This window comes from Grus americana, chromosome 4 (genome assembly GCF_028858705.1).
Source record: "Grus americana isolate bGruAme1 chromosome 4, bGruAme1.mat, whole genome shotgun sequence".
NCBI classification, from domain to species: domain Eukaryota; kingdom Metazoa; phylum Chordata; class Aves; order Gruiformes; family Gruidae; genus Grus; species Grus americana.
Genome location: NC_072855.1, coordinates 65,352,235 through 65,375,683, shown reverse-complemented (window position 1 = coordinate 65,375,683; position 23,449 = coordinate 65,352,235). Strand labels below are relative to the sequence as shown.

General features: G+C 44.7%; 1 protein-coding gene across 3 annotated transcripts; it reads left to right on the top strand.

Annotated features, from left to right (window-relative positions):
- The first annotated feature begins 32 nt into the window (after positions 1-32).
- PPM1K (protein phosphatase, Mg2+/Mn2+ dependent 1K) lies at positions 33-20,455 on the top strand. Of its 3 annotated transcripts, none has more exons than XM_054824987.1 (7): positions 33-171; positions 3,647-4,154; positions 4,735-4,835; positions 12,301-12,466; positions 12,994-13,138; positions 14,196-14,330; positions 14,808-20,455. In XM_054824987.1, the coding sequence occupies exons 2-7, from the start codon at positions 3,715-3,717 to the stop codon at positions 14,937-14,939; spliced, it is 1,119 nt and encodes a 372-aa protein (XP_054680962.1). In that variant the 5' UTR covers positions 33-171; positions 3,647-3,714; the 3' UTR covers positions 14,940-20,455. The 3 variants fall into 3 exon arrangements, with proteins under 3 accessions (XP_054680962.1, XP_054680961.1, XP_054680963.1); XM_054824986.1 differs by having other exon boundaries at positions 3,627-4,154; XM_054824988.1 differs by lacking the exon at positions 33-171 and adding an exon at positions 1,935-1,955 and having other exon boundaries at positions 3,627-4,154.
- The last annotated feature ends 2,994 nt before the right edge of the window (positions 20,456-23,449 follow it).

Here is a 23,449-nt window from a genome sequence, read left to right as displayed (position 1 = left end):
CCGATTGGCCCGGCGGGCTCCGGCTGGCCGGCGGGGCGGGGCGGGGCCGGGGGAAAAGCCAGCGGGCGGGAGTGGGGCCCGCGCCTCAGCAGCCTTGGTCGGGGAAGCGCCGCTCTCGCACCGCTGGGGCGCAGCTCCCCGCCGCCACCGGCTGTCCGGGCGTGGAAGGAGGTAAGGGCCGCCGCACCCCCGCACTGGCCCCTGAGGCAGTCCGGCGGCAGCACCGACGTTTAGCGCCGGGCCCTCTTCACGGCCCAGCCTGGCCGAGGCCTGGGGTGGGAGTGAGGGAGGGCGGAAACTCCTTCCTCCGCTCGCCCGTTTCGGCGAGAGGAGCGGGATGCGCGGCGCGGGGCTCCGGGCGGTGGCTGGGGCCGGGCCGCGCCCTAGGGGGAGGCGGGATGCGCTCCCGCTTACCGACAGCGGTTCCTTCCGCCGGCGGCGGCAGGTGCAGTCTCACGAGCCTCGGCAGGGAAGGGCCCCGGCTGCGGCGGGAACAGCGGGCGCGGGGGGAGGAGACTAACGGTCGGTCTCGGGGCGAGCGGCCGCAGGGGCAGCGCCGCGGGTTGCTTGGCAGGGCTGGGGGCTTACTTGCCTTTCTCGCTTCTCTGCGTTTCCTTCTTCTCCAAGCTGCTGCTGCTGCGCGGGGTTTCTGCTCTGCCCGCTTAGATGTGGCAGCCGGGGCTGGGTCCCGGCCCGCACTCCCGCCAGGCAGTAAAGAGGTGAGGAGTAGCCTCTGACCTGCCCGCACATCTCTGCCGACCCCTTCACCGCAGCCGGGAGGAGAGGACTGCAGCAGAGACACCTCTCCCATGATGGAGTGGCTTGTGGTAAAGAGGAGATCTGTGCTGGTTACATCAGTCCTTCCTCAGAGGCTCAAACGGCGCTGCCTAACGTAACCACACAGCTTTTGTGTACATAGAGTAAACCCGTCCTAGTTTGTAATTCGTAAATAGCAGCAGAAACCTCTTTAAATTGCTGCCATCTGTGCAGTTTATTATTCAGGCAGGGAGTGACATTATATTGTCACAGATATTAAAAAACCCTCTGATTTAAGACAAGCTTAACATAAGAAACATCCAGTACTGCCCACAGCTGTGGGGTTTGGAAAGCATACAAGTGCACTTATACATGGTCAGAGTTTTAAATTCCTTCTTAAATACATTTAATCCCCTGGGGCAGCAGGCATGCCTTCTCTTTCTTCCAGGTTTCTTTTTTTTTTTTCCCTTTTTCTTCTCACAGTCTGGAAAATTTCCATCTGCCAAGAAGCAGCCAGCCTGTAAAAGGGGCACCATGCATGTTGAACTACAGTCTAACCACTCACTTCATTTCCTTTAAGCACTGTATTTCCATGTCTGTCTGCGGGAACTATTTCTTTAAGTCAAATGTGCACAGATTAACACATCAGGATTAGATGGAGCACCTCAAAACAGATTTCCATCTGCAATTGTCTATCTTGGACTTTGGCTTTAACACCAGTGCTCCCCTTTTCAATACCTCGGTCTTGTCTTGCCCAGACAGGCTTGCCCCATGTTTGCAAACATATCAGTTGGGAGGGCACAGACTGTTAAATGTCCAACTGAAAGCATAACTACTTACATGACAGAAACTAAAGATCAGGTTCCTACCCCTGACTTGCAGAGACACTTGAAAAACAAAAACCTTTGTCAGTATTAATACTTGCCTGGAAAAAAAAAAGGCCTTTGAGAGTTGAATTTGATAGGGAACAAATGCATTAATTAGCTTGGGATTATGGATTAATCCTCTGATTCTTGCTATGGAAATCTAAATATAGCTAACGTTTCATGTTCTCATTTCAAGCTGACTGAAGTGAAACCAAGTGTGGGTTTTGTTAATTGGCAGGCTTTCAATTTGGTCGTGCTGTGTTTCACAGAAGGAAGTTAACATACTGTTGTTAGGAGACAAGGGTAACAGAAAAGAAAAAACAGCCCCAGAAGGTAAATCACTTATTTAAATACCTGTAAGTATACTGAAATAAGGATGTGATGTTACCATCACCCTGCAATAAAATGGAAAATCTTAAAATTCCAGACGATCAGTTCCGCTTACCTGGTGGCCTAGCCCACATTGGTCTGGTGTGACAACAGTGATTTCCAGCACAGTTGACCTTTTATCAAGTTGACAGTTACTGTCTAAGTCCTAAGTAAAGAAACCTTTCTTCATTTAAAAATTGCATGAAAGGTAAACCAAGAGCATCTAATGCAACATGCTTTGAGCTGTGAACAACAAGTTTAATGGAGGCTTCCAGAAAGCTCGTGTCACAGCCATTTTCTACTAAAGCAATCACTTATTAAGTTACCTTTGGCTGTGTGTTTTTGCAAGCACATGGATTTTTGTCTAGTAATTTAAAAAAGTAGTTTTAACAAATATTTCAGATCTACAGATACAATTGTGATTGGCATGGGGAAAGTACAACGGCAAGGCACTGCAACCCAGAATTACAGTGTCTCTGGGGTACATGTGTTGCTCTTTGCTGCTTGATTATGTCAGGTCACCCTGCTGTCATTTTTTTTTTTTTTTGGCATTCACTGTAAGCCTGCATATTTTTAATTCCTGTATTATGGCATATAATACCTTTCACTCACAATTTTGCTCTCCGCAAACTTTGAGCAATTAAGTTAGAAATCCCTCACTTAAAATTTAGTGTGGTTAGTTATAGTGATCTGATAGTCCAGTTCAAATTACTCTGATGCAACAGCATGGACTTATTACAAACAGCTTCCCAGCCTGTTGGACTTCCATCAAGTCGGGTGCTGCTCTACAGACGTTAAATAAGCCGATCTTTCTACGTTTTTCAGCATGCTAGATGAATCATCATTAGTGAATTTTTATCTGTGCTGAGCCAAGTGATGTGTTTAGTTTATTGGGGCTGGAAAAGAGATCTGAGAAGCCCGTAGAAGATGTTGCTTGCCTGTGTTAGCCAAGGGAGCCCATTTCAGGGTTAGGTGCCAGAGAATTTCAGGCTAGACAAAACAGCAAAGAGCTGTACAGGGGTTTGGGGGAGAAAGTTTGTGTGTGTGATTGTGTATGTGCATGGATATATTCTTAGTGGTCATTCTTAGATAGCCTAAGAAAAATCACAATTCACTTCACAGGTCTGTATTGAAAAGTATTGTTCAAGTCCTCAATAAATGTGCCAGAAACAAATATCATGTGCAGATGAAAAACCTCTTTAAAATCTAAGCAAATATATGTCTCCAACCTTTGCCCTCAAGGAGCCACTGTGCAAGTGTGTTGGCAATTGTTTGGGCACGCATGATAAGCTCATTTTCACGATATTACTTCATATTTTCACATATTCATATTTTAGCTGACATGGAGCAAAGTCATTATCAGTCTTATTTGCCCCATCACAACCTCTTCAACCTTTGAAAATTCAGGATATCATTATACAGGTGGTCAGCAGAAATGCCTTACCTTGATCTGTCTGCAGTACTCCCCATTAGATGTGGGCTGTAGGATTGTTTCTCAGTGAGTCATGCAGATCCCTCTGTAGTTTCTTCTAGGCAGTGCTATGCATGCATGATCAGCGGGCTTCGAGGGTGGCATTGTTTCCTGAATGATGTAATTCAAAATTCCCTTTCCTGTGTTTCATGTTTCCTGATCAGTTTTCTCTTTGCTCTTGAAGACATTCCAGCAGCTCCATATCTTCTATTACCCATCTTTTATTCCTACGAATCTCTGTGAAGACAAGTTATGTCAACAGCTACTTTAATTAATTTGGTACGAAACGGAGGGTATCAAGTAAGGAGGAGAGCCGTGCTGACGTCCCGCCTCTTGCAAGACGAGAAGCGTCCGACAGCTGCCTGCTACAGCTCCACCTCTGAGCGCCGTGCTTCCCGCTTCGATCCAGATGGGAGCGGGCGACCTACCACATGGGACACTTTTGGCATCTGGGACAATCGCATTGATGAACCTATTCTCCTCCCACCAAGCATAAAGTATGGGAAGCCGATTCCAAAAGTCAGCCTGGCCAACGTGGGCTGTGCTAGCCATATCGGGAAGCGTAAGGAAAATGAAGACCGGTTTGATTATGCTCAGCTGACGGAGGATGTTCTATACTTTGCAGTCTATGATGGACATGGTGGGGCAGCAGCAGCAGACTTCTGTGATAAGTACATGGAAAAATATATTAAGTAAGTGTGCATCAAGTGAATGCGTGTCAAATGAATTACAGTAGAGATTCCTTCCTTAGGACTGAAAGGGAACCAGGGGGTCATGCATTGTTACCAATCCTCCAAGGTTATATAGCCACCTAGCCCAGTGGGGCAGCAGAACACCAGACTGGAGCAGTCCGTTACAACGGACATACTGTGAACTACTTATTCTGTATGGTGCCTGCCCCACTGAGCAAGCCCGCAAAGGCAGGCAAGGGAAATACGATTGTACCCACCTTCCAGGAAAGGACTGGGAACACAGAGAGTGTGAACTGACTGTTTTCAGGTGGGGTCACTGTGATCGCTGACCTACAGCTTGCTTTCACTCTTCTGTATCTCTATGTCGCATCCCTGGGTGTTGGAAGAGGAATTTTATCTATTTGCAAAATTACAGGGTTATGCTTCCAGTGCAGGTCATTAGTAAACTCCTATTACCTTTTTACTGAAATCCAGCATTATTCAATGCATGCAGGGAGGAGATAAGGCTATGGAAGAGATTGTTCAGGTGTTTATTTCTTGGAAAGAAGTTTTAATTTTTTGTTTGCTTGTTTGTTTCCAGAGAATTTCTTGCTCAGGAGGAAAACTTGGAAAATGTTTTGAACAAAGCTTTTCTAGAAATAAACAAAGCATATGAAAGGCATGCTCATTTGTCTGCTGATGGTAGGTAAAAAAATAGTCTCCTCATATGGGTGTGGAGAATAAGGTTTTTCTTATTTGCTCAGTAGTTTTGTAGTAAAATGTCCAGAAAAATGTTTTACTTAAGATTTTGCTGTCATCACTTACTGCAAATGAAACAATTATGCTTTATCTCCTTAAAATGAAAAAGCTATGAAAAGTCTAAATCAAATTTATTGGGGGAGTTATTACTCTGAATGTTAGCATAATCATCAATGAATTTCTCATAATGTGATTCTGTCAAGGAAAGTGTTTGTCAAGTTAGTAAAGAGTGATTTAGATTTGCAAAGATCATAACTTTACTGTGCAAGAAACCTGGAGAGGAGGTTTGTTTTGGCTTGGTTTTTTGGGGGGAGGTTTGGTGTTTGGCTTTTTGTGGGTTTTGTTTTGTTTTTTTTAAAGCTAGGTTAAAAGCAACAGTGTCAAAAGCTCCCCTTTCTAACTTGGCTGCTGCACTGGAGGAGGAATGTAAGCCAAAATTAATACAATTGATACTGCTTCTGCACAAACAGAATCACAGGAGTAGCTGAGTGTGAAAGGGAAAAAAGCAGTAAGAGGAAAACAAGGTTGGCTGTGGTAAAGCTGGCACCAGCCCTTTCAGACTTCTTAGTCCTGGCTGTTAATCAAGTTCTGTACATATATCTAGAGACTAAGTACAACTGAAGTTCCACTTCCAGCAAGTAGAGCTTACAGAGAGTAACTTGGAAAGGGAGACAGAGATCCCCATCCCAGTTCTGTCACAGGAGTTTCTGCAGCCGTGAGTTACAATTTTAAGAGTCAGTTTAGCCCGTCTTAAAAAACCAAAACAAATCCAATCAAAAAAACCCCAAGCCCACAAAAAAACCCAAAAGACCCAACAAAAAAACCCCACCCAAAACAAAAAACCTGTCCCAGTGCTGGTGCAGGTAGTAGCAAAATGGCTGAGGTTGTTTCAGAACAACAGGAACTGTAAAAGCTTTCTCTCCAAGAAAGACTTGAAACCAACAAGCCCTCTAGGGACTGACGTGTTACTGTATTCTCAAGCTAGTTTTCTCAAGCAATGAATGAATAAAATCAAGCAATGGAGTGGCTTCCTGCGCTTAAACTGCTAGATCAATCTGGGTAGACTCAAATATTTCCTGGCAGGACAGTTAGCCTGACTGTTGCAGCACTGTCAGGGATATACACCTTTCCTCTTACCTGGTACAAGCTAAGGTATCAGGGACATCAGGGAAAAAAGTCTTATGTCCTGAAATGCAGCCCTTAAAAAAGGAGGATTAAATCTATAAAGCTCATTTCCCATTTTTTTTAATTGAAACCCTTTAAAAAATAATAATGTGGTAAAAAAGTCAAGTCCGTTTTCACCTGTGGGATGAGTTTTAGCTGAGGTCATGAGAGACACATCGGTAGAGCAGATGTGCTTTTTATCCAAGAGCCTCCTAGCAAATGTTTTATTAAAAGCCCAAATTAAAGAAAGTGTCAGAATACAGCCTTATGTGCTTCCCTGGATCAGGACCTTTCCTTTTCACTAACATGAAGATCTGTTATATTTGTCCACCTCCTTACCCCTTTGTTAGTAGGGCAGCTCTTGGTTTGGCTCATTGAAGTGACCTCTGTTAAGTGTCAGAGCAGCTCCTTGAGGAGAAGGATTAGGAACTGTATTTGATATATTATTCTGAAAACAGTTTCTGATGGTAGTATTCCGTACATGAGACTGACAGAACTGGATAACAACAACTTTTGACAGACAAGTTGTGCAGCAAGCTGAGCATTTTGGAACTGCTTATAGGATTTTTTTCATGTCATTTAATTAACTGGTGCTGCTTAATGAAATATAATGCAAATGCCAGCAAATTTACCTAACAGCTACCAAGATACTGGACAGACCCTCTTCATCAAAAAAGCTTGAGGTCAAGGAAAGTAGAGGGCAAAAGCATTGTCAAACATCCACAGGGGCCACACTCTGGCAAGCACTCAGTGTTTCTCAGGCAGGCTGAGCACCTGCAAGCTCTTGCAGGAGCCAGCGGGATCTAAAAGTGCCCAGTGCTCTTGACTGGTTGCCCAGCTGAAAATCGAGCTATAAAGGCAAAGAGTGGAGTAACAGGGTGCAAAGACAAGCACAGATTTCCGAACAAATTGAACTTTTTGCCTATCTGTTGTTAAAATAATTCAATACTATATTGACTGTTTAATGTGGTTATTTTTGTTGTTGATGCTGTTTTGAAAGTTATATAAAATGTCAATGCTTGGCACGTATCCTTGTTAGAAGCCTAGTTCCAAACTGATTCAGTTTGCCAGCAGAATTTCTGATTAATTGTGGCTATTCTAGATGTGACAGTCAAGACTGTTGCTAAAGTATCTTGAAAATGGTGGCTGGTTGTGTAACACTGGGTATCTGGGATACGCTGGATGCTCCCCAAGACTGACCTCCTTTTCAAACCTGACCGATGAAATGGAAAATAATAGCTCAGTCTTGTTCCAGTAGATGACCCTGCCAGGGTTCATCCCTTTCACTGTATCTGCAAAAAAAGCAGTGTGTGTTCAGGATGTCCAGCCCTTACTAGCACACAACCAGCTTTGAAAGTGTGTGCCTGGGTGTTTGAAGGAACATAAGTCTTGGGACAAATTCTTGTAGCAAAAATTGCATGGATATTGTTTGATGCATTGTTTATAGTACTATTTTTATAGTACTATTTAAGGGGTAAACCCCTCATACAATGGCACAAATTTAACAGGACTCGAGATGTGCCTTGTTGGAGCACCTAGCTATATCTTCAAGGTCACAGCCCTTTGTAGGTTACTTTACAATTACAGAATATTTGAAATTATAGATGGAAAATACACAGCGTAATAGTTTCTGTGAGTTTTCGATTAACAAAAAAAAAAAAAGTATGTATGTGTTCCAGGGACTGCTACTGTGTCTGGCACGCAGTCCACTAGTGCTCTTGGAGAGCTGTACTGGCCTGTTGGAGACTGGTCCAGTATCCCCTCTGACAGTGATCTGTACCTGTTGTTTCACACAAAAGCATAAGAAACTTACTGTAGGCAGGTCTGGGATAATCTGTCCCACACCTAAATCCTTTCTAATGATTAACAGCTTAGAGATATGCCTGAGCCCTGAAGCATGGTGTTTGATATCTCTTAACAAATGCATTTTCATTCACTTCCATGCATTGAAATATATCCAGTCACTTTTGAATCACTGCTAAACTTAGGTATAGGACATAGTAAAAGAAGCTCATGTCCAATAAATATGTCATTATCCATGAGACAACTGTTAACACAGATGGACAGAATTTTCTGAAATTTTTGACCAGCCATAAAAACTGAAATATAAAAGCTGAATAGCTTTGTTCAGCAAGGACAGAAATAAGGAAGTGAATCATGTGCTTGAGGAAATCTGAGCATATCTTTGGAGAAATGTAAGACAAACCCTCCCCTGGCCTAGTGCAGTCCTACAGGGTACTGCTACTGCTGTTCACTGCGATGCACTACTCAGAGAAAACAACAAGGAGCCTTTCCATCAGCCTCCAAGTTCAGTGCATCCAACTGCAATCACATTGGCCACTCACTTCTGGAATAGCCATCTTATTAAAACATAGCCAAGTATTAACTGATGTATCTATCTTTGAAAGGCACTCCTGGAATCTTATTATGCTGAGCAAACAGCAAAAGTTATTTAAAAATAACTAAATTTAAAAAGTAGTGGGTTTTGGTTTTGTTTTTTTTTTAAGTTACCAAACATATGATTTTTATTTCTTTGAATATGTTAACCTGCAACACTGAGGAAAAGGGAGAGCTGCAGAAATTGTACTTAAATATTTCATAAATCGTCAACATTACAAAGGCAGCCTTTTTATCCAAAGGCCCTGATTATTACCTAATCAAGTTTGAAGATACTAATTACAATATTAAAGGGGTGTTTATTTTGCATATTTTCACATGGGTCAGAACAATTCATATACCTCTATTCAGTGCCTTTAAGATGGCTCCATTTGAGTTGGCACTGGTTCAAACTCCCCATTTTTGTGTTACACAAAATATATATTTAAATAAATAACTAACCTTGAGGAAATAGATTGGGCCATATTCTGTACTGAAGATGTTCTTCAGAACGGCCACTTTTGCCATATATGGGACAGCTGGCCCTCTAGCATTGATAACATTCTTTGGCTGATTTTTTTGGTTGGTTACTTAACCTCCACAGGAAAAAAAAATGTAGCTTTTATTTTGGCTGAACTAAAACTGGTTTTGTCACACAGTTTTAGCAAGAAGGAGAGAATGGTGGCAATTCCCCAGAAATACCAAGGCTGATCTATCTATGGCCAAAGATGCATGTGTAAATCCCAAGTACTTCCTGTACGACCTGCAAAAGACAGTGCAGGCAAACTCAAGAGCGACTACTTCCTTGTTCTGCAGCCCTTACTCTTTCATCTCCAGTGTTGCAGGTTTATTTTGTTTGAACAAAGTCCCTGGGTGAATTTCCTATTTGCCTCTGTGTGCGTGTTATTTGTGGCAGACACTGTACCTGGTCAGCAGCTCTAGAACTGGAGGCCCTGGACACTATATGCTGGGCTTCAGTGGAAAGAGAGATCTGCTTAATTTTGTCCCAGGTGAAGGAGTCCGGCGGTTCCTAGCCTGGACTACTGGAAGGTTCCCACATCCTCTTTGTCACATTAGTTGAGATGACTTGCAGTAAAAGTTGTCCAGTGAGTGTTAAGAACCTATTGAAAGATCTTAGTTTTATAGTGATATTGTTAGGAAAGCAAAATAAACTCTTTAATTGTTAAAACCAATATATATGCTGATGCAACATATTTTGATATTAAATAACCTAGCAGCAGTTGTAGTAAAACATTAGAAATGTTATCCCATCATCATTCCTGTGTTTTCGAGCTGTACTAGAAATCATATAATGTGTGTAGTCTAGCTACATCCATGTTCTTCTACCCCTACCCAGGGGTTCCAAGGAAGAGAGCGTGAGCAGCATTTATTTTTTTTAGGAGTGCTGTTTAACTAATAAATGTATATAAAGCACAAGTCACTATGACTGTTACTGCAATTCTGGACAATATCTTGACTTGTTCTTTAGAATAATCCCTTGATTTTGTGATAGCGGTTCTTTTGGCTTTGAGAGTTTGCACTTGAAAGATGCAGATTCACCTGAATGTCCAAATGTTTCCCAATCATTTATGAATCAAAGACTATGGATCTTGAATTTTTCAGAAACTGCTTATGTTTGTCAGCATAGTTCCAAAACCAAGGAATGAAATGGGAGAGTAGCAGCATTTCTGCATTAATTTTAATGTCTAAATAAAATGTATTTTCTGTGAAATACAAAGGTAGTTTTACATAGGTTCTTCATATCAATTCTTTTAACTGGTGGCTAAAACAGGTATTTTACTGGTTCTACTAAAATTTCTAATCGCACTGGTACTTCTAGCATCTTACTTTCATAATGTGCCTCAAAGTGAGCCTGCACTGGACTAGTCCTTGCTTCAAATTAGAAACAGGATGTCAGTGCTTACTTGAATAGTCAGAAGCTACCGGCATCTCAATAGTTTTGAGCATCGTAGCCTGTGTGGCAGCCATAACGTAGTCCAAGATTTGACCTAGATCACCATGGTTGATGTTCACAATTGACGTGTTGTTTACGTGTATGGCTAAACCAAGTCCTCACTGCAGTAATAATACCTGTTTTAAATAATAACACAAGCTTAGTTTAGACTTTTGTGAGTTTTTTTGGATTCATCACTACTTTCGCTGCACAACAAGGCTCAATGCATCTTTCAGGGCTTTGTGCACTTCAGTTTACTCCTAACCCTGTTTTACTTATGGAGTGCTGAGACCTCTCAGGGTTGGGGAGAGGTCGCCAAGATCCCAGAGCACTTGGATTTCTGTTTCCGTAGTACACAGGAGGTTGTGCTGCGTGCATGCAGTTTGCCGAGATGGAGCTGGCTGGCATTCCTCCAGCTCAAACACACAGTCCTGTCTCAGATCCATCCTGCCTCTCCGGGGTCAGGGCTGCAGGGCCACACGTAGGAGTGCCTGTAGCTATAGCTGAGCACTGCAGAAGCGGTACCGGAAATATCTTTAGCTGTTAATCATGTGAAAACAGGAACATAACTGGGGATTCCCACTCCTAAGTTAACCCAAACCCCCTCTTGAGTTGGCTTGCTTTTAAAACCTGGAAAAACTGGAATATCCCAGAAGGCAAGGGACCTACGGAGGACATTTCAAGGAGGTTTGCATTGGCTGTGAATGCAAATGTGTTCTGGGCAATAGCTTGTCCTGGCCAGTCGTTTTACTGTAATAGCTCAAGTTGGCAGGAATTACTGCTTTCCAGGCAGCTCTCACTGGGTTACCTTTGCATAATTTGCAGGAAGGGAAGATACTAACTGTAAAATGGGACTGCTCCTTTCAAAAAGCAAACAAAAAAGGAAAGCTGGACAGTTCCGGCATTTCCTTCACTGCAGATAAAACTGCAGATCTTTTCTGAAATAGGCAGATTCACATTTCTCCTTTTCAAGCACTTTTTTTTTTCCAGAATGTTTTAGAAATTGAAATGAGAAGCCCTTAAATTTACTTGCAGCAGTTAATCCAGGTCCCTGAACACAGTCAGTCAGCTCAGCTCACTCCCTTACCCTGTAAGAGAAGAAGACAGCAGCTAGGGCTCTGTTTTGCCCTCTGGGCAGTCACTGTACACCCTTGTCAAGTGATCCCACCAGTGCCCAGGGCAGGTTGCCCAGCGAGCCACTGCCAGCTGACTGCATCGGTGTGGAGGCACAAGGCAAGGCAGAATCCAGCTTCACCTTTGCACTGGGACCTCCAGCAAGTTGACGGGGTCTGAATGGAGCAGCGTCCCTTTCTGAAGAAAGCCAACGGCGGCTGGCCGAGCCCTTCGTCTCTTGGCAAGGCTGGGGGAAGCAGAGGGAGAGCGTAACAACTCTGACAGCAACAGGAGGACCCCACAGACTGGGGTAAAGGAGTTTTCCTTCTGGTAAACTACGTAGAGCTACAATTACTCAGTTGTCCACTTAACCACCTAACAGAAGGGAAGAGCCATCACCTTCATGGTGGTCTACCCATGCAGTCACTGTGCCCAGGGATAAGGACAATAACCCTGTAACTTGAGGTGAGCTAACAGGACAGAAAAACTATATGCTACGAGCTGGAAGGAAGCCATTCTATCTTCTACCGCTTGTATTCCACTTGCCCTCTTTGCATGGAGCCATGTTGTTGCACAGAAATACTTACCCTTTCCACCTCCTTTCTCTCCCCCGAGTCCTATGTGCATGCAAGTTTGCTTTATTTTTTTTATATATGTAGATTTAGTTTAAACTTAAAAGCAGATACTGGTAATGTAGAGCACAATTTGTCTTCATTTTACCAATTGAAACTGCTGCTGTTATAAATGGTCTCGTGCTTTGAGGCAGTGCTAAAACCTCTCTCTTTGATATGACATTTATAGCAACTCTGATGAACTCTGGGACCACTGCAACAGTGGCTCTGCTCCGGGACGGTATTGAGCTGGTTGTGGCAAGCGTGGGAGACAGTCGTGCTCTGCTGTGTCGAAAGGGAAAGGCCATGAAACTCACCATTGATCATACTCCAGAAAGAAAGGAGGAGAAGGAAAGGTACCTGTCAGCTGATGACGTGGCTTCCCAGGGAACGGCCTCCGTCAGGATGTGCTTGTGTTCTGCTGCTGGGTTGGGCCTGGAAGGAAGCAGAGAGTTGAATACAATGCTCTGAGACCACCTCTGAGATGGCAGAAAGCAGCACAGTTCCAGTTAATTCATTTGGTATTTAGAGGACTGGGGATGTGGAAAGCCCTGCTTGAGCATAAACTGTTTCAGCAGTAGGATCAGCATAGCTAGGAATTGGTACAGAGCCCTGACCTTATGGTTCAGACTTGTCCAAGACTGCCAAGTTAGAGCCAAGACCTGAAGAAATGCACTCTGGTTCCCAGGTCAGGACTCAGCCTGCCAAGCCACATCCCTTCTGTGGAGCCCTTTAAAAAGCAGAAGTCAACCCTCAGTCTCCCAGCTTAGGTCCTCTGTGCCCCATTCCGCATCAGTAGCTAGTGACAGAAATTGTAGGTAGAGACGGGTAATGGTGTGAAGCGGTAACTCATACTCACTTTTTCTTTTGTGCCTCTGGACAGGATTAGGAAGTGCGGTGGCTTCGTTACCTGGAACAGTTTGGGACAACCTCATGTGAATGGTAGACTTGCAATGACGCGGAGCATAGGAGATTTGGATCTTAAAACCAGTGGTGTGATAGCCCAGCCAGAAACAAAAAGGGTTCAGGTAAAAGAAGGCCTGGTTAACAGGGACAGCAACATTCAGACTAAGGGGCATCATAGGTATTTGATGCAGGTGGCGGTACCCACACGACGTGCTCACGTGAAGCCTGATAGCCAAGTGTTGATTTTTATTTGTGGTGAAGTAACCAGGGCGACCAATTCTAATTATGTCACTTCAGATTAGCACTAACAGGACAGAAAAGAATCTGGCCCTGATTATGAATTCAACCAGATCCACTTCTAAATACCATTTATGACAGTACAATATGGGATGAGGGAAGAAAGATAACACGTGATATTCATTACTGAAATAAAAAGGTGTTAGTCTGTTTGGGGCTTGTGGTCAAATGAATAATTTTGAGGTTAATGCTGATACAAAACCATCACTAAGAGCTAGGTGGGATATGGATGGGCTGCCATCAAAAAAAGTAGAATACATAGAGATTTGCACACTTGGGAGGAAGGGAGTAAGAAAGGGCAGTTGCATGCATCTTATCATAACTCTGTAGTTGTCCAGAGGACAAATTAACCACCCAGAAGGTACTCAGCACAGTTGCCTTCACTTTTGCAGGAAGGCTCTCCTCTCAGCTCATATTCCGTTTGATACTTTTGTCCACTATCACACCTCCCAGGGCCTGGGGAACTTAGATTCACTGGGTCCTAATTAAATGCCACCCACTAGGCCCAAGGGGTTTAGGGAGATGAAATCCTCAGTTTAAGGAAGCATTTTGTTTAATGGGTAATGTATGGATCTGGTCTTTTGACCTCAGTGTATTCAGAGAGCTGCTTCCTAGAACTGGAAGCCCCTTAAGACGCGCTCCTCCAGTACAGGGAACACAGTCTGTGTGGCTGATGGGTGCACTTGAGGATTCAAGGGGCAGCCTTTGGCTAGCCGAGGGTTTGGGGGCTCCAGTTACAGGGCTTCCTTGTACAGAAAGCAGGAGAGCACGCAGCACCCCCAGAAAAGCTGCTTTGAAACAGTGTGTAAAAAAAATGAAGGCAGTTATTTTGCCTTGCAGCGCATGCTCCATCATTGCGCATACCGTGTGCCTTTATTGCAGTTGCATCATGCAGATGACAGCTTCCTGGTCCTTACTACAGACGGTATTAACTTTATGGTGAACAGTCAGGAGATCTGTGACTTCATTAACCAGTGCCATGATCCTGCTGAAGCTGCCCACGTTGTTACTGAGCAGGTAATGCCAGGGCTTCTCTTGGCACCAAATGCTTGTTGTTGGTTTTGGTTTGGTTTTAAGAAACTCAAGTATACAACCATGCATTCAAGTGAATTGAACTACACTGGTTGAGACATTCACTAGTCCTGCCGGCTGGCCTTTTTCTTACCCTAGGTCTTGCCATATCCTTGCTGGGCATCATTTCAATTAACTTGCTTAGCTCACAATCCACTGAACTGCGTGGGACCGTAACTGCAGTTCATTCCTGTGCTGAATATGTCAGCAGCATAGACAGAAATGGCCGGTTTCTCATCAGGGTTGTGGATGGTGGCATATTCCATGGAAAGCTCTGGCGCATACCAGAATGCAGCATCAGGACTGGGAAGGGGCAAGGAAGTCTTGGGCCTTGGGATGTGTCTGGCCCCACGTGGGGCCAGACACTTGTTTCCTTTTCCAGGCAAGATGACGATGATGCTGACAATTTGTTTCTTCTCTCAGGCAATGCAATTCGGCACTGAAGACAACAGCACAGTTGTCATAGTGCCATTTGGAGCATGGGGAAAGTATAAAAACGGTGAGATCAACTTCTCCTTCAGCCGCAGTTTTGCATCCAGCGGGAGGTGGGCATGAAGACCTGCCACAGCTATCTTTTCCTGCCATAACCTGGACACAGTGTGCTACAGAACACATCCATCTGTTCATAGATTGACTCAGTGTCTTGCCTGTCTCTTCTGTTCCCAGTGTTATAGAAGATGCCACTGTTCCCTCGGTGCGTAATGCCCAGTTGTTGCTTACGGCTGATCGCATTTTGCTGTGTTTATTTATTCCGGTCGGCATTGAGGCAGCTATTTCTTTGGGTTTGTAGTCCCAGCAGCTCTGCACATCACTTTGTTCACATAGATGAGGCTCTGGGCTTTCACCTAAGGCTGGAGGTATTGCACAATTGTTTCATACCTACTTGTTTTACCCAGGACCCTTAGTTACTTGGCAGCTGTGTAAGCCTGAGTCTGAGCCACGTGCTGGCTTCTTTGTACGTTAATACATGGGGGAACAAACGCACAGTGTTCTTAGATAGGTAGACAAAAAGCAGGTTTGTTGTCTTCCTTTGCTATGCAGCTACCCAAAACTCCCCTGTGCTTCAGGAGAAGCGGGTGAAAAATAAGGGAGAAGTTTCAGAAGTGTTTAGGTTCTGATGCCAGTGGCATTTGGTGTAGCTAAACAACTTCCTGAGACAGTGCTGCTTTGCAGGGTGTTATGCTCTCACCACCATGATCTGTGATTTTCTAGCGCCAAGGAGACAGAGCTGGCTGCAGCCACGTGCCATTGGACGGATGGGAATGTTTCTCCATTGGGTCCAAAGCCTGTATGGTCTCTGTGGACCATGCAGCAGCCCCTTGCACTGTCTTCTCTTTGGTGTGCCAGTACTTGACAGGAGCACAGAGGAGGGAAAAAGTTGCACATTTTTGATATCCAGAGACTCTCATCAACTTGATTTTTTTTTTTTAAAAGAAAACCAGCTAATTTCAAAGAGTTTACTAATCAAGATTCTTTGGATGTGTAAGACAGGAGTTTATTTCTTCATAAGTATATGAGAATTTTCCTTCGCTGAAGGTTTCTTTCAGTTAGTTGTGATCTCCTTTGTCTCTTCATGGTATACAGGGAGCTGTAAAACACCCAAAGCAAGCAATCTAAAGAAAGGAGAGAGCATTATAATAATGTAAGGTAATTTTTATAAGTTTTGGGTATTGTTTCTAGTAGGTGTCAGATACTCAGACACCAGAGGGTAGTTTTATACTTCAAGGAAGCATTTCCATTTCTGGAAGGAGTCTGTGAGTGAGGCACCGGGGGCCAGAGCTCTGAGCCAGCTTGTATGGCTGCTGTGACACAGACTGCAGGTGACCTGTTGGCAGCAGGTGAAGATCTGTCCTGTTGTGCCTCATTCAGACCTCCTCCTTCCTCTGCTCCACATCAGGTGTGCGGCTCCTGTGGCCTCTGAGTCACCCTGTAACCACAAAATATGGGCAGGGAAGAACTGGGTGGTTCTGAGGCTTGCCACAATATTTTTCTTCTATGGATGCTTCCAACAGCACAATTGTAAAAACAAAAAAGTGAAAGAGAAGTTGCCTGATACTAAATCACCTTGCAACAAGGAAAAATATTTCTGAGATGCCTGGCCTGATTCTCATTTTCCAGTGTGAAGAACATATCTTCATTACTTTTGGACCTTTTAGCCCAGGGTTATACCTTAGGCAGTCATTCCACGTGTTCTTCCGTGCCTCTGGTCGAAGGCCTAGCCGCACCCAGCAAAGCACAGTGTTGTACTGACAGCATTAAGTACTAGGTGTTTAGAGTATGCTGGTTTTGTGCCATCACTTGGTGTATTACGTGGTGTATACAATGTGTATATTCAGTTTATAAGTACGAAGAGCTTGTGAGTTGGTACGTGTAAATCTCTGTTGTACTGGACGCTGTTGCCCAGGCCTCCGTAACAAGTGCATCACTGGTTTACAATAATAATCCCTTCTCTCACTCCAGATTTTCCTCAGGGTTGGGGTTCAGTCTTCAACTGAGGTCAGAATGTTTGCTGGTCACGGTCCTGGGCTCAGCCTTCCTTCCCTGAGGCAGAGGGGCACTTTTAGTTGTTACAAGCGAGAGCAGGTTCTCAGTCTGCGGTGAGTTTGAAGATTCCCACAACCCGTTTGTGGCAAAACCGGCAAAACGCAGCCTCTCCCGAGCACTTGAGCAGCGGTTGCACCTGACAGAGGTTCAGAGAGCTGCTCTGGGAGTGTGGTTATGACTGGTTTGCGGTGCAGTGTGAACAGCTGACAGCCTTTCTCCTGCCAAAGACTTGACCTGCTAAAACAGCAGGTCCGATAGTTGCTAGGAAAGGGTTAACCACAGGACCAGCAGTCTTACTCTGGGCACAGTGAAGGGTTAGAGTCAAGCTGTGGAGAGGGAGTTGCTGTGAGGGTGGCTTTGATATCAAGTGTCAGACAGGCTTAAGCAGTGCTGCAGGGATTTGGACAAGCTCCATTGACATTGTCCTCTTCCAAATGCTGCTCTTTTCTGTTTGGCCGGCTAGCCATCTATGCAGACAGAAGATATCAAGGGCGCTGGGGGTGTTTGTGACAAGTACACACTGGTGGGGTTTTTTGAGCAGTGCTGGATACTTGCCAAGCTGAAGACATGGTATTAAATGCAGGCTGCTAATGAAAAACACTGCAAATGAAGAGCCGGTGCTCTGAGGAATGACCTGGCAGTTAGAGTACCTTCTAAACATTGACCCAGATGTAACATGAAACGATGCTTTTTCTTCTCATTGGTGGTTTTGGGGCATTTTTTGTTTTATCCCTATCTGGTTGCTTGATTTCAGAGAGAACAAAAGCGGTTGGGGGATTTTATTTCTTCTAACAGAGTGGTTATCCTCTCAGGGGAAGGATCCATCCATAACTTCTTTTACATTTTATAAAGGAAGGGATAAGACAAAGCTTTGCAAAACAGAAGATGGTTAGATAAAGATGTATTGGTGGTGGCTGTTACTGCCTTTATACAATCACAGAAAAACTTAGATTGGAAGAGGCTTCTGGGTGTCACCTAGCCTAGCCCCCTGCTCGAAGCAGGGCTAACTTCAGAATTGCATACTGCAGTGAAGGGATGTCTCCTGATACGGAAATGCAGCACCTGAAAATGTATGGGAGAAAGAATTCTGCATGTAGCGCGTTTTACCATTGGAACCACTTAGTTGTATTGAAGTTGAAAACTTACCAGTATTTAACAGGTACTTTGTATAGCTACCAATAAATTTCACAAGTAAATTAGCACATACATAAAACTAAGATCTGAGCCATTTTGCTCTAAGCAAAAGTGAATCGGTAACTGACAGGAGATTACAGAGATGCATTTCTTACACACAGGTTTTTCTCTGCTTGTTCACTGTAGTTTTCTGCATCTCATTCTCAAGTAAATGAGCTACTGATGAGATGAAATGCTGTGCCAAGTGGCCCAGTAGTTTGCCTGTTCCTCCTTCCATTAAGAACAGAGGTACGGTCACACTGGTTTGTGTGGATTCCTTATTTCATGCTGCACATTGCAAGACTCGAGTGCCAGTGTGAAAAACATTTTGTAGAAACACTCCATTACCAGGACCATCGGTCTCTGTCTCCTGAACCACAATACTGCTTTTTTCTATGAAGATGACAGTAAACTCTCCTAAGATTTAGTGGCAACTGCACCAAACCTTGTGTTTCTCCAAGAAGTCGGGAAAAACCTGCAATTTCCTGGGTGATGCATTTTCCATCATTCTCACTGAAGAGTCAGTAGAACAAGTCCCTGCCCTTGCCTTTCAGTTTTGGGGCTGTTGTGACACTGATACCATGTTGGCAGAGTGAGCTTTGCCGACACATTTACGTGTTGAGTGGGACATAGGTGTATGCCGCTGAATTTGGAGTGCATGGATTACGAAGTCAGTGGAGTAAAGCCATGTTGGGGAAAATGGAAGTGGTTTATCATAGTGGTATCAGGGAACCAAATTAGCAGTGCTGTGGTAACATCTGCCCAGCAAACCTCTTGGCATAAGGTTCTCCACCAGAGCTAGGTACTGCTCTGCTGTGATGAAGCTGTACTTCTAGGGTGGTTTGTTTTTGTGTTTTTTTTTTTCTATCAATCAGCCTCCTGCTGCCTATAGCAGCTCTGCAAGCAACCAGCTTTACACCGCAGGGACCAGCAAAATCCTCTTGTCCAGCAGAGCGCTCCTTTCTACTTGAAGATAAAGAGCAAATTGTCCTAACAGCAGCAGTTGCCTATCAGAGAGGTTTATTACTGAAAGGATCGCTAGAGGTATCTTACACTGAGTGAAACAAAACAGAATCTCAGTTTGCTCTGTAGCTCACTGTCTTTCCCATACATCTGTTGTTTCAACAAAAAGAATATTTTTTGTTTGTTACAGACTAAACTGAACATTAAGGGTGAGCTACTGAGCAAATCATAACAAGCAGTTGCTTTTTTCCTGCCCTTTAGGGATGGATTCTGAAGTCCATTGGTTCTGATAGGAGTATTTTCTTGCCTGAACACTCCCCCTGGAGCAGTGGTATTTCTCACTGTACAGGCACTGCAGGAGGGTGGGCTGTGGGTACAGAAAGGTGAAAAATGCTGTCCAGCTAGATACTAATTTTTACTGTGAGGATATGGAAGGCACAGGAGGCCTCGTGTTGCTGGAGGATTTACTTGGAGAGGTGTTGAGACTGCAACTGAAGTTCCAGCTCGGTCTCCCCACCACCTGGAAAGAGCGGTTTCGTGCTTTGGAGGGGGAGCTTGCTAAGATGTCATTTGCAGCCTTGATTTAGGAGAGCTGGTGAACGTAGTGCAAGAGATTGAAATGGGGATGAGATCCAACAGTTTGTATTGAAGACCCTGTATTAAACAATCAGTCCCTTTTGGTTGAAAAGGTCAGGATTGGAGAATAATCATGAAGCACAGTTAGTGGTTGAGAACAGCAGCGTAGAAAGAAATCACAATCAGAAAATTATGAAAGCTTAGACTCACCGCAGGATTTCCACTGACTTCCACAGGGTCAGGGTATCAGATCATCTTTTCTGTCTCAGCAGGCAGATGTGCTGTGGTCAAAGGCATCGGGATTTCTAGCTAAGGGAGAAGCACAAACCAACAGATGCCAGTGAAACTGGTTTAGTATTAATTTTTCTTAAATAAATTTGGTTGGGCACCAAGTCCATTGGTCACTCACCCAACAAGCCGAATGTATGGTATAGCAACACCCCGGGTATTCCTCTGTTCCGAAGCTGCTGTTCTCAATGCAGAGATGCCCAGCGGGGTGTCCTCTTGACGCAGGATATCAAGTGCTTGGGCAGCAGTGTGTGTCATAACTTTCTACAGACTTAAGTGCAATTGCATAAATTCGTTACATAGTTTGCCTTAGGACTGTGTATAATTCCTGTAATTTGATGTTTATGTTTGGTGTAATCAGTGTCTATAATTCATCTACTACTTAATTTTATAGATGTGTCCATTTTGGCTTTTTTTTTTTTTAAAAAAAAACCAAACACGGTTGTTCATCAACTCAAAGCTACAGTGGAGCAGATAAGTCTGTACTGGAGTGCTTAAAAGATCTTTTAATAAAGAATTGGCTTCTAGAGTTGTGTCACTAAAATTGGATTTTTCTTCTTCCACCACATTGCTAACTACCTGAAAAGTTTCTGCTTCTCAAGCTGTGTCACAACTGTGCTGTTAGCCCTGGGCCTCAGCCCCGCCATAAAAAGCTGCTGCTAACCAAGGCTTTGCCTACAAAGACATTGACCCAGTGATAACCAGTGCAAAGTACCTTCTCTCTGTGCTCCATCAGCATCCATGGGCTTTGCTGCATCAGGGCGACATGTTCTAACTTGCTATTTTTGTCTTTCATATTTTGATATATTACAACACCAAGAAATATATATGCACTATATATACACCAAGAAAAATACATATATACATATCAAGAAATATAGATATATACCAAGAAATAAACACAAAAATACCAATACATATACTAAGAAATCAGAAAGCCCTCTCTCTAAAACAAGTCCATCTTAAAAAAAAAAAAAGGGGGTTTTGTGAAGCAAAAAAGCACCCTGGATAGTTGTCATGGTGAGCAATGTCATCCTGTGACACAGTGGAAACAAATAAATTGAGCCTCCCCAATAAAAGAATTTATTTTGGCTTCTGTGTCGATTCAAGAATTTTCAGTTATCCTAAAAGAAACAGTAAGGAGAAAATAGCAGCCGAGGGTTTTAACTCATCCACAGAAGTAACCCTAAGATCACTATTATTTTTAATTAGTACTGCTTTTACAGTACCTGAACTCAAACCTACTTTTACTCTCTCTCCCTTGAGAGGAGCAGCCTTGACTTCAATGAAGTCCCAGCAGTTTCCTACAGCTAAGCCCTAGCCCACCCTTGTAGGGCTAAAGCGAGTCCTTTTTTGTTACCCTTTGTTGCCCATCCACTTCTCAGCTCAGTTCAGAGCTGATCAGCTCTTAGATGTATGCGTGTGTCCTGTGGTGGTAAGCATATAGTAATCACTGCTCAGGTAGGTGAATTTTAAGAGCCTGGGTCGCGTGTGGAGTTTTGTCCTTTCCTCACACCTGCCCTTTCACAGCAGTTGGGAAATGGTTCCTGGCTTACTCTGCAATTGGAGCATTTGTCCTGCAATGAGCGTCCTGTGACCTGCTGGTCCATGTGCATGCCCGCAGGGAGGAGGAGGGCAGCTGAGGCCCAGCAGCACTGCGGTGGTTCCCTGCCCAACTTCATCAGGATGGGCTTGGGAGAGCTGCCACGCTTTAAGAAAAGCAGTCCTTGTGCTCACCTGGGGCACTCACAGAAGCTGCCCCCACCCTGGGAAGGGGTGGAAGCTTTTCCTGGAGCTGAGGGCAGCTTGTGTCAACACCCTCCCGGCCTACCTGCACAGGATGGGGGTCGTGGCTGATTGCACAAAGTTTTTGTCACTGCTATTGGGCAAGAGCCTTGCTCTGCTTGCACACACAGGCCCAAACCATACATCAATATTTTCATTTGTAACATACTCTTGCCCAGAAGTCATCTTTGCTCTTGCTCAGTGCTGTGGCACTTGATCCTCCCTGCAGTTCTGCCCAAAGCAGAGCAGGCTCCAACAGGCTGCGGTGGAACCCAAAGTGGGAGGGAGCAGTCCCTCCTCCTGGGAGAAGGTGCTGGTGGGACAGCTGAAGGGCCAGCACCTGCAAAACTGGCTGAATTTGAGCTACCACTGGCTCACACTTAGAAGGTCATATGTCCTGCTGGCCTGCCTGCCCCGCTGCACAGAGGGTCTCAGCTGGGGCAGCATGTGGGGGCTGTGGTGGACTCTTGAGCAGGCACGATTGCGCTTACGTTCATCAGTGGCTGTGTTCAAGTTTTCATCCCATTTCTTACAAATTTCTCTTCTTTGGGACCAGCCGCACACCCAGCACAACATCACTCAACTGCCACAGGAAGATAGGGCAGGATTTGGCTCCCAACACATCAGTCCCGTTCCTGTGCTCACTTCCCCGTCCTCCTCTACATTGTGAGGCACACTAACCTCACTGGTGAATCAACACTGTGTCCCGACATGGAAACAGAGGTCTGTGCTCCACTGCCAATAATTCTTTACAAATACGCATGCATTTTTTACAACGGTATACCGCACAAAGCACTTTGAGCCTAGAGAGCAGGCTCCGAACCTCACCCTTCTGAACTGTCAAAGTCATCACAACCGTGATGAAAGACAATTTGGTGACAGGAAGTTGACCACAAATTTGGTAACAACGAACTGGGCTACAGCACTATCACAGAATGAAATGCCACATTTTAGTTCATAACAACTCCCCCCTGCCCCAAATCAGACGGCTACAGACCTTCTGTGAACAACAGGCACACCCAACAGATGCACTGAAAAACCCAGCCATTTGTTTTAGCTGCTGAATTGAACACCTGGTCTCAAGAGGTGCTTCTGCCAGGCAGGAGCTGTGGTAGAGTTGGAGTTAAAGGCTGGTGCACTTGCAGTGAGCTGCCCTGTCACTCATAGACTTGTTTCAATCCAAAACTGGCTGCTGGCCTGTCTGATGCCTGTTGGGGGTTTTGCAGCTCCAACACTGACATTTGAGCTGCCATGAATTTCACAGGGCACCGTTCTTCCTTCTCCCGGACCCGGGTTTAGTGCGTGAACCTCACAAAAAGCTATGGTTTTCCTAATACCCTTTTGTTTGTCTGGACAAAAAGGAGCCAAACTAACTCTCCCAACACCTGATTTGCAACAGGGACTCTAAATTGCCTTAATGTCAACACCAAAGCCTGTGCTCCGTAGGGCAGGGATGGGACTGCACTTTCCCGATCAAAAGGTCCATAAGGACTGTGGCCCCTCCTGCTTCCCCATACTTACTCCTGGCACCTCCGCTCTCCACCACACCTGGGGGACGCCAGAGGCAGTGGCACAGCCCTGCCTGCCGAGCTCCAGCCACGGCACTCGGCCTCCAGCTCCACAACCCGCTCGGAAAACTCAAAGGGCAATTTTTTTTGTTTCATCAAAGCAGGCTTCCAAGAGACCTGTGGAAGGGAGTCCACAGGCTGGCAGAGGTGGAGAGGAGCGCATACACA